General features: G+C 43.0%; 1 protein-coding gene across 1 annotated transcript; it reads left to right on the top strand.

Moving 5' to 3' along the window:
* Window positions 1-4,579: 4,579 nt before the first annotated feature.
* LOC133325129 (uncharacterized) lies at window positions 4,580-10,155 on the top strand (the record flags this gene model as incomplete). Its single annotated transcript, XM_061533951.1, has 2 exons — window positions 4,580-9,580; window positions 9,850-10,155. Coding segments are annotated over exons 1-2 (5,307 nt in total), but the record flags the coding sequence as incomplete, so codon positions are not given.
* Between the last annotated feature and the right edge of the window lie 352 nt (window positions 10,156-10,507).

Genomic DNA, 10,507 nt, shown 5'->3' with positions numbered 1-10,507 from the left:
CGTGCTTGTTGTCATCTCTTCCACCCAAAGCATTAAAAAAGTTTGATCATTATGTGCTAAATAGATAATTTTGTTGCCATACAAATCTCTCTAAATTTTATCACACTTTCCTTGCTGACACGGATAGTCTTGAAGGACATGGAATTTTTTCTTTTTGTTATAAAAATTCGTTTTTTGTTTCCTTTCATTGTCCATGAGCATATGTAATAACAGAATCGAGCGAAAAGAGAAGAACAAGGGAGAGTGTATACGACAATATTTTGTGCACATTTTATGCATTAAAGACGTGCTGTTATTTGGCAAAAAAAAAAGAAGTTCTGCACAAGACAGCAAAAATAAAAAAAAAAAAAAAAAAAACGAAACGAAGCAAAGCGTTCACATATATTACCAGCGTGATGCTTGAATGCTATAGAAAATTGGAGCATAACGATATTTGCTATTTTTAACAACTTTATAAAAAAGTGGGAAAATTGTGGGCATTATTTAAAACAGTTGATATCTTTACAATAGAATAACATGTGTTTTTAACAGGGTATTAAATAAAAAAATATCATAAAACAACTATGTTGACTAGAACAGGATTAATAGCTCTAATCGTTTTTTTTTCAACTCGAAACAGAATATCATATGGGAAAGGAATTTACCCATGATTATGTAGCTGTTAACAATCTGATATTTGGTTAATCCGAATTTTGTGTAATACCGTACATATTCAAATCTAAAACATGTTGTCAAAAATCTTAATCCTTGTACTGAGTTTTAAGAAATATCATCTAAATATAATGAATGTTATTTAAAGAAATTATAAATTGAAAATACTTCAGTGGCTGCATCAAAGAATTATATTATTATTTTTTTTTTGTTTTTTCTGAAATTTTTACTTTTTAAAAAAATAAATAATTTATAAAGATATCCTCTCATTGGCTATTCCTCTCTTTGGCTATATTTTAACAATAATTGATTTCCAAATAATTCTTCATATGCATATATAAGAAAATACTAAAAAATTAACTGAATTGCATTTATATATAAACACTTATGCACACACATTTAGCGACTAAATCATGAAGTTGTGAACTTCAACACCATTGTTAACGACATTACATTCGCATACATACTTAAAAATTCCTTACACGCATTTCTAAAGTAGTCATTCGGGTTTGACGCACAAGCAAGCCCGGCAGGAATAAATTCTGCTACCCCCGAAGAAATGATCCAGTTTTGTAGTTAACATCGTTATTGTGCAACTTTAGCCTGGCAATGTGCATGAGATTTCATCACACCAATACACAATGGTTACACTTCACTTTATTTAGTTCGCACACAGATATGTGTTCGTGTACTTTAATTTATGTGTTCTTTTAAGATCTCATACATGTAACTTTTTTTGGATCAGGGTTAATATTGGAATTTTTTATATATAAAAAAATTGAACAATGTTTATTGAACATATATGAAGAACACTGAAATTAACTAGTGAACCTATTTGCCCGATAATTTTTCACAATGTTCATGGATGATCACGGCAAGAGGACATTGATAAACATAAATCTTTCTATGGCAATAAAGCATCTTTCTGTAGCATTGGCAAAACTGAATCAATGAATTTAATAGTGGCCAGGGTTCACTGAAAAGAACATTGGAGCAGTGTATGAACTGGCAAACCGTATACATAATCTTAGACCAGATATAGTCAATGTTGACAAAAAAATTTTCGTTCTTGTTGGATCCCGCACACTTTCGTAATCGTTCAAAAAAGTCTCTTGTTGAATGGTACACAGAATTTTTGATAAAAATTCGATTACAATGCTCCAAAAAAGTTAATAAGTTTGTAATAGGTAATGAATTATTTATCTATACCGTAATAATATGATTAGTTAGAACGTTACAATGACCATTTTAGCTATAAAAGTCAGATGAACGTATGGAATATGTGAATATATTATTGGGGAATCTGTTATACCAAGAGGCTGACAATCAAAATATCTAAAATGAATGGGGCTCCTAGGAGAAAACTCATGTTATGATAGGACCATGAACATAGTGAAAAATACGTGAAAAAAAAATTATTGAAATTCTCAAAGTATCTAATAGTAGGGCTACCGTTATACGATTATATAGTTATTGAACACGCAAGAAGTGGAAAAAAACGCTACAAAGCGACACTTGCCTGTTCGTCGTCTGCCCCCACAAAGCAGTATAGAATTTGCTTATTTGTTTACATTATTATTTTTCGTTGGCTCTCCATTTGCTTATGTGATTGCCTTTTGCTTTTCGTTGGCTCTCCATTTGCTTATGTGATTGCCTTTTGCTTTTCGTTGGCTCTCCGCACAAAAGATCATAGAACTTGTCTATTTACATTGATAACATAGAATATCGCTGTTTCGGTTTTGTTGGGCTCTGGTTCTCCCTCTTTCTCTCTCGCTTCGCGACATATGTACACACACACACAGCAGAACAAAGACCGGTTTTGTGGTGACACCGGGTAGAGGCCGGAGTGTGGGGAGAGAGAGAGAAGGGGAATTGGGCACCTGCAAGAAGTTGGAAGTTTTTTAATTTATTATTCGTTTTCTTATTGTCGAGAAGTTCATTTGTGCGCGAGCCAACGTCCTTTTTGAAGTTTTGTGATAGCTAACAATAATAATAGCTAATAATCATTAGTAGTCATAATACGAATACTTTAAAATAAGTGCCCCCAGAAAAAACTGAACTGTTCTTCTATAATTTTATCCAAATAAAACATTGAATTATTTGTGAAATTCGAGATCGAAAGTGTTGGCTCGAGCAGCCTGTGTTTTGTTTTGGGGGATAAGCGCTGTGCGGCGAACAACGATTACTGTCTGTCGTCTCCCACTAGCCCGCAGGGGAATCTGCTTGTGCGCGCCTACGGTGGACTATCGAATTGAAGGTGAAGAAGGTGCAGGTAGACTTGGCTGTCCAGGGAAGGAGTATCCGTGGTGGCCAGCCGTAGTAAGTTGGGCGATTGGCCCAAACATTGGTCCTTCGAGCCGGATCGAATATCACATTGGTCCTTAGAAGCCGTTGAAAGTGAACAGGGAAGAAAAGGCGTAAATTGATAACAGTGAGTACACACATTTTTTATTGCAAAACTGTGTATTATGTTAAATGTTGGTCCGGCTGTTGAACCCTTTTTATGAGGGAAACTTGGCAAGTTGTTGATTGAAAAATAGTGCATCAACTGGCATAGGTGATTGACACCTACGATACCGTTGATACGGTTTTTTGGCTCCCTTCCTTGTTGTTATTGTTGTGTGCTAAACCGGCAATTTTTTTTTGTTTGCCTGCACTTCTGATTTGTCTCGTTGGATATTTTATGTTCTGGGGAACATTGTTGTTGTTGGCTCGCTGCGTGTGCGGTGACGTTGCTGCTTTTATTGCGCTGCCTCTGTTGCGGTGGTGACGGCCTAACGTTTGACTCGGCGCGCTTGTATGCTTGTTCGCGCTGAGTGCCTTTGTTGATAATTTTTCGAGCACTTGCATATTGTGTATGGTGTTTGCCTTGTTGTTGTCTCTTGTAGGCAAATAGCTCGTTAGAAAAGGAATACGAATACAAAGCAAAGGCAACGTTGTGACTTTTTTGATTTGTTTTTGGCTATCTCCACTATTGAATAAGGTGGTTGATGTGAACAAATTCTTGTTGGAATTTATGAATCTTTGTTTCTGTGGAGAAATATTGTATTGGCTCGCTGGGTCTCAACGTTGAATTTAACTCTGGGGTGTTTTTTGTTGAAAACACTGTGGCGGCCATATGTTAACAAGTAAAACCATTCCCTTACATCATAGATCAACAGTTGGTCATTTGGACTATTTGATGTTTTGGAAGTTGAAACAGTGGTAATAGAGGAAATCAACGAATATTGTTTCAACGAATAGAATTATTTGGCTCAATTTGGTGATTCAAATAAAAATCTGTTGACAAAATAAAAGGAATTAATTTTGGAGATATTTCTTTTGTATAATATTTTTGCTCAATTGGGAGACAAACAAAAACGATTAATTGTTTGACGATTGGGAATAAATGAAATAAATACTGGGAGATTTGGTCGATATTTTGAGTTTGTTTGGAGAACTGTTTGTCAGTATTGGCCACTCGTGTGGGAGAGAATTGACTCATTTTGAAAGGTTGACTTTTTCGAAGCATATTGGTGCGATTATTCGAGATTTTCGTACATTGTTTAATATTCTCGTTTGGTCTTTTGGCTCAAAGGTTGATTGGCTCCCTGGGCAGAAATTGTTGCTCCGTTCCGTGGGATATTCTCATTGGTTCTTTTGGCTCAAGGGTTTATTGGCTTCCTGGGCAGAAATTGTGGCTCTTTGGCTCGTTGGGCATATGTTGTGGATTCGATTTCGTTGGCTCATTCTATAATTGAAGATTAGCCTGTTTGTTGGGAGAGCTGTTGTCGCACAGTGGTCTTGAGATAACTTTTGTCGCATATTGGTGTGTACTTTTTTGCATTACGGAAATTTGGTATCATCCCCTTGCTATTGTTGTCTCGTGAATACGTTGATTCTTGGGATTAGATTATTCCGTTTTGTCTCACGGACGGGCTAATTAAAGATGCCAATGGAGGATTTTTTGCTACAATGTGATGAAATCACATCCTTTGAGGAGGATCTGGTGGCGTCGGATGCATCAATTTATAATGAGGCAGCTGTGGAGGCCGAGAGGGCGGAGCTGCAGAGGATATGGTCGGAATGGAGGCATGCTTATAAAAAGTGCATGGAAGAGCCCGAATGTGCCAAGAAAAATAAGGAAGTTCTCAAGACGAAGAAGAAGGCCGCTCATCAGAGTTATATAAAATGTACGAGTCTCCTGGGAGAGAGGATGGAGAAAGTAAAAGTTGTCCCGAGTACTGTCAGCCAAAGACCGTCGTCCTCCGTTGTGGTTCCTCCGTGTGATACGGAAGTTTTTGAGGGAGATTATCTTTCATGGCCCAGCTTCCGAGATCTTTTCACGGCTATCTACGCTACCAACAAAAAGCTTAGCCCGGTGGAAAAGCTCTACCATCTTTTCCAAAAGACGAAGGGGGAAGCAAGGGAAATAAATCGTCATATTCCCTTAACGGCGGAAGGATTCACGATTGCCTGGGATAACCTACGCAATCAGTATGAGAACAAAAGAATTTTAGTAAATTCGCAGCTGAGGATACTTTTTAATTTGGCCCATTGTGGACAAGAGTCTGCTAGTTGTCTCAAAAAGTTACAGCGGGACGTGACCAATTGTATTACGGTCTTGGAGCTCTATAAAATTAACGTGAAGTCGTGGGATCCGATTTTCGTCTACCAGTGCTCTTCTAGAATGCCCAAGCTTACGTTGTCTCTATGGGAGCAGTCCATAGCAAATAGAACTGAGTTGCCTCGCTGGGAAGATTTAAACAAATTTCTAACGGATAGGTTTCACGCCCTAGAGAGTGTGGCGGACATAACTTCGGCGAATGGCGCGCAGCCAAGTCAAGTGTCTCGGCCGAAAGTAAGCCAATTCGAAAAGTCGAAACAATTTAAAGTCCATCACACGAAGGTGAGCGAGACGAAGTGCAGTTTGTGTAAAGGGACACATACTTTGAAGTCTTGCCCGAAATTCCTGAGCATGGAATTCAGGGGTAGATTGAACGTGGTTAAGAGGGAAAATAAATGTTTAAATTGTTTGACTCATGGCCATAGAGCGTCAGAGTGTAAGGCGCAGGGTTGCCCCAGGTGTAAAGGAAGACACCACGTCCTTTTGCATAAGGACAAAAGTTCTCAAAATAATGGCCCGAGTGTGAATGAATCTCCCAATGTGTCTCATGTCGCTTCGTCGAGTTCGAATGTTGCCTCTAGTCCGACAACTTCCGCAAATGGACGAAATTTTCACACATCAGTCTCAAAGAGAACAATGCTTGCCACAGCGTGGATAGATATTTTGAAGGATGGGGCTTCATACAAAGTCCGCGCATTGGTTGACCCGTGTTCGGATGACACTTTTGTGTCCTCTAGGGTTCAGAGGAAGCTGAAGCTGCCCACTACTTCGGTCTCGGCGGATGTTTCCGGTTTAGGGGGTGAGCATCTAACTAAATGCTCAAAGGTTGCTTCAATCACGATTGGCTCGTGTAAAAATTCATCGTTTGCTCTTGATTTGGAGGCCTTCGTTGTCCCAGAAATCACTGGAGACATTCCCACTCAACCGTTTGATGAGATTTCGTCGGATCAACTGCCTGATTTGGATTTTGCGGATCCGAAATTTTATGAGAGTGCCCCAGTCGATGTATTATTGGGAGGAAATGTATATCCCATTATTTTGCTGAATGGCGTTAAAAAGGATATTCTTGGCTCTCTCTTGGCTCAGGAAACAGTGTTTGGCTGGATTTTGACCGGCCCAGCAACAAATTTGGTCGATCGCCAACGGGTCAGGGTTTCATATTGTTCGAGGGTTGATGTCAAAGATGAGTTGACCAAGTTCTGGGAGATAGAGGAAGTTCCCAGAGTGCCTGTTGTCTCAGATGATGATCGTAAGTGTGAGGAAATATTCCGATCGACTACAATCCGTGGCCCTGATGGAAGATATGTAGTGGATTTACCATTCCGAACTGAGTTGCCTTTCTCTGTCTCTAGTAAATCTAGTCGATATGTGGCCCTGTCGCAATTTTTGCGTAACGAATTGTCATTGGCACGAAATCCCGAGCGAAAAGGGGATTACGATGAAGTGATTCTGGAATATTTGGCTCTAGGTCATATGGAGAAGGTCCAGGGCTTAGTCGATTACAAGGACTGTTATTATTTGCCTCATCATGGCGTTTTTAAGCCCGAAAGCGCAACGACGAAGCTGAGGGTCGTATTTAATGCCTCTTGTCCTTCGGTGGAAGGAAGGAGTTTAAATGATGCGTTGTATGTTGGCCCTACGTTGCAAAAGGACATTATTTCGTTGGTCCTAAATTGGCGCGTATATAAATACGTCTTCAATGCGGATATAACCAAAATGTATCGTCAGATATGGGTGAATCCGAATCACTGGAGATATCAGCGCATATTGTTTAGACCTACCCCAGAGCATGAAATTGCTGATTACCAGCTAAAAACGGTGACGTTTGGTGTAAATTGCGCTCCTTATTTGGCCCTTAGGACGCTTCTAAAGCTGGCGGATGATGAAGAATATCGTTTCCCTGTTGGCTCTAGAATTTTGCGAAACAATATGTATGTGGATGACGCTTTGGTAGGCGTACATACTGTCCCGGAGGGGATAAAGGCTCGAAATTCATTGATTAATATTCTAAGTTCCGCTGGCTTCGAACTAAGAAAGTGGGCGTCGAATTCTAAGGAGATCTTGAAAGGTTTGGCCCGTTCTGATCTACTAAATGATGAATTTTTGGAACTAGGGGACAAAAGTTCGGCGAAAACGTTGGGCATTCGCTGGAACGCTTCAACGGATTCTTTCTATTTCGTGATGGACAAAATAGAAGAAAGAAGTTTTTATACCAAGAGACAGGTGCTTTCGATTATTGCCAAAATTTTTGACCCTTTGGGATGGCTCTCGCCCATAATTGTCACTGCGAAGATTCTTATGCAGCAGTTATGGTTGGACGATATTGGATGGGACGATCCTTTGAAGCCCCTTTCTCTTCTAAATTGGAAAGCCTTTGTCTCAAGTTCTGAAGGAATAGGACAGATTAGCATACCCCGCTGGGTGAAGTATTTCCCAAATAGCAAGATTGAATTGCATGGTTTTTGTGACTCATCAGAGTCAGCGTATGCGGCTGCTTTATACCTAAGGGTAGAAAGTGAAGGTTCTGTTGTCTCTAACTTATTGGTGGCTAAGTCCAAGGTTGCTCCATTGAAAAGAACTTCGTTGCCTCGCTTGGAGCTTTGCGGCGCTCTTCTTCTCGCAGAGTTGGTTGGTTCAGTTGTCCCGCAGTTGGATCTCCCTAAGGCCACTTTGACGGCCTGGTCGGATTCGACTATAGTTTTGTCTTGGCTCAAAAAACCGTCGTATAGTTGGACGACGTTTGTGGCCAATAGGGTGGCTGTGATCCAGGAAAAAATTGGTGATAATTGGCGTCATGTGCCAACGAATGATAACCCGGCAGATTTGGCAACCCGGGGGCGGACTCCTTCTGAGCTGAAGGAGGCTGTTTTGTGGTGGCATGGGCCAGACTGGCTCATACGGGACAGGAACGAATGGCCCACGTGTACATCGGTACCAGAAACCACCTTGGAGGCAAAACTGGTCAAGGTCCATCTTGCTCAATCTGCCATCCCAGATGAAGTGTTGGGAAGGTTTTCCCGTTTGTCGACCGCGGTTCACGCTATAGCATATGTGTTCCGCTTTTTCCGCCGGACGCACCCGTCTACAAAGAAGTTGGCCCGCTTTGAGTCTGTCCGTTTGTCAGCAGAAGAGATAGTTTTCGCTCGGTACAGATTGATGTCAATGTCCCAGAGGAGTCATTTCCCCCAAGACTACGATTGTCTCAGCAAGAAGCTACCACTCGATTCGGGTAGCCCTCTGTTGTCCCTGAACCCGTTCCTTGACCGACACCAGCTTATCCGAGCAAACGGGCGCCTGGAGAACACGTTGTCTCTGCCATACGACGAGCGACATCCGATTATCCTGGCGTACAATAGCCGGTTCGCAGAGCTCTATGTGGACCACATCCACCGGCTGACCAATCACGGCGGCATTCAGTTGACTCTAGCCACGACGAGGCTTGAGTGTTGGATCATCCGAGGGAAGAATCTCGTGAAGAATCGCTACCGCAAGTGCGTCAAGTGCGTTATGGCTCAGAAAAAGCGCCAAGCTCAGCTCATGGCGGCTCTGCCTCCTGAGAGGACAACCTTTAGCAGACCATTTGCCACCTCGGGGGTCGATTTCGCTGGCCCATTCGAGATCAAAACGTTTAATGGTCGTGGCTGTCGATTGTCTAAAGGATACATCTGTCTATTTGTATGTTTCGTCACGAAGGCGATCCATCTTGAGCCTGTAAGCGATCTTTCCACTCCCGCTTTCCTAGCTGCGTTGTCCCGATTTGTTTCCCGACGTGGGTGCCCGCTCCACATCTATTCAGATAATGGGAAGAACTTTGTTGGCGCCGATCGAGAGCTCCGAGCGAATTTTGGGAAGGTTGTCTCTGAGCTGAAAGACGAAGCCGTCGTGAAGTACGGCTTCCAGAAGTTGGAGTGGCACTTCATCCCCGCCGCAGCGCCTCACATGGGTGGGCTATGGGAGGCGGGGGTAAAAAGCTGTAAAGCCCACCTGAAGAAGATGTCGGGGCAAGTCCGCCATACATTCGAGGAGTTTGCCACGATACTGGCCAGTATCGAAAGTTGCCTCAATTCGCGGCCTCTTAGCCCTTTGTCCCACAATATTGATGATCTCGGTGCACTAACTCCGGGACATTTCCTCATCGGAGGACCGTTGTTGGCCCCGGCGGAGCCAGAGATGTCCGAAAAGATGTCATTGCAAAATCGCTGGCGGCGGTTGAAGTTGTTGGCTCAGGAGTTCTGCCGGCGTTGGAAGTCCGAGTACCTCAAGGAGCTCCATAAGAGGACGAAGTGGAAGAGGTCTCAAAACGATCTGCAGTTGGACGATTTGGTTGTGCTTCACAATGACTCTATGGCTTCAAATGAGTGGCGGCTAGGTCGCGTCATACGGTTGTACCGTGGGTCTGATGGTAGGGTCCGGGTCGTGGATCTACGGACTCAGAACGGGGTTATCTCTCGCCCTGTTCATAAGCTTGTCTTGCTTCCTCGCCAAGACTAGGCGTAAACGTTCTTAGTCCAGCCAATGTTGTCCCATAACTCTCGCATCCCAGTTGTCTCGGTAATTGTCCCACCTAACTATCTTCCTGCTCTCTATTACAGATGGCCTATAACGAGGAGTATATGTGCCCCTTCTGTCATGCCCGCCACGGCTTGAGGAAATGTCGCACATTTCTGCAGATGACGCCCAACCAGAAGGCGGTGTGCGTAATGGTCCAGCAGTATTGTGCCAACTGCTTGGGCATGTCTCATCAGGCGACAGACTGTCCATCGCTCGAGGGGTGCAGAAGATGCCGACAGCACCACCACACCATGCTGCACCCCATTGCAGAGGATACACATGCCTGGTTAAAAATGACGGCGGAGATGTTGGTCCATATACCCGGCATCATTGATGTCCCCATTAAGGTTCGGGCATACATAAATCCAGTACGGACTAGAAGTTACATCCGATTTGGTGGTCCTCTGCCGGAGTATCGACCGGAGTTTGGTGCATCGGTTCGAGTGGTGATGACGTCGGTCCGGAACCGGGTTCTTACGTACACGGCAACCTTGAGAGTAGACCGAAGGGCTCCGAGCATAATTCCCCGCCGTCCCCTCGATTTACGCTGTCTTAAAGGGCTGTACCCTAAGGCAGAAGTGGCCGACCAATCTCTGTTTCGGCCTGGACCCATCCACCTAGTTCTGGGCAACAATGCCGCCGAAGGAATATTCATGGGGCTGCCGGTCTTCCGTCCTGATTTACCACATGCCCAGAAGA

The sequence above is a fragment of the Musca vetustissima genome, unplaced genomic scaffold, assembly GCF_032173495.1.
Source record: "Musca vetustissima isolate MV318-11 ecotype Yass unplaced genomic scaffold, APGP_CSIRO_Mvet_v1 utg17705, whole genome shotgun sequence".
Lineage (NCBI taxonomy): Eukaryota > Metazoa > Arthropoda > Insecta > Diptera > Muscidae > Musca > Musca vetustissima.
The sequence above is the reverse complement of the archived record's forward strand: the minus strand, read 5'-3'. Positions and strand labels throughout refer to the sequence as shown.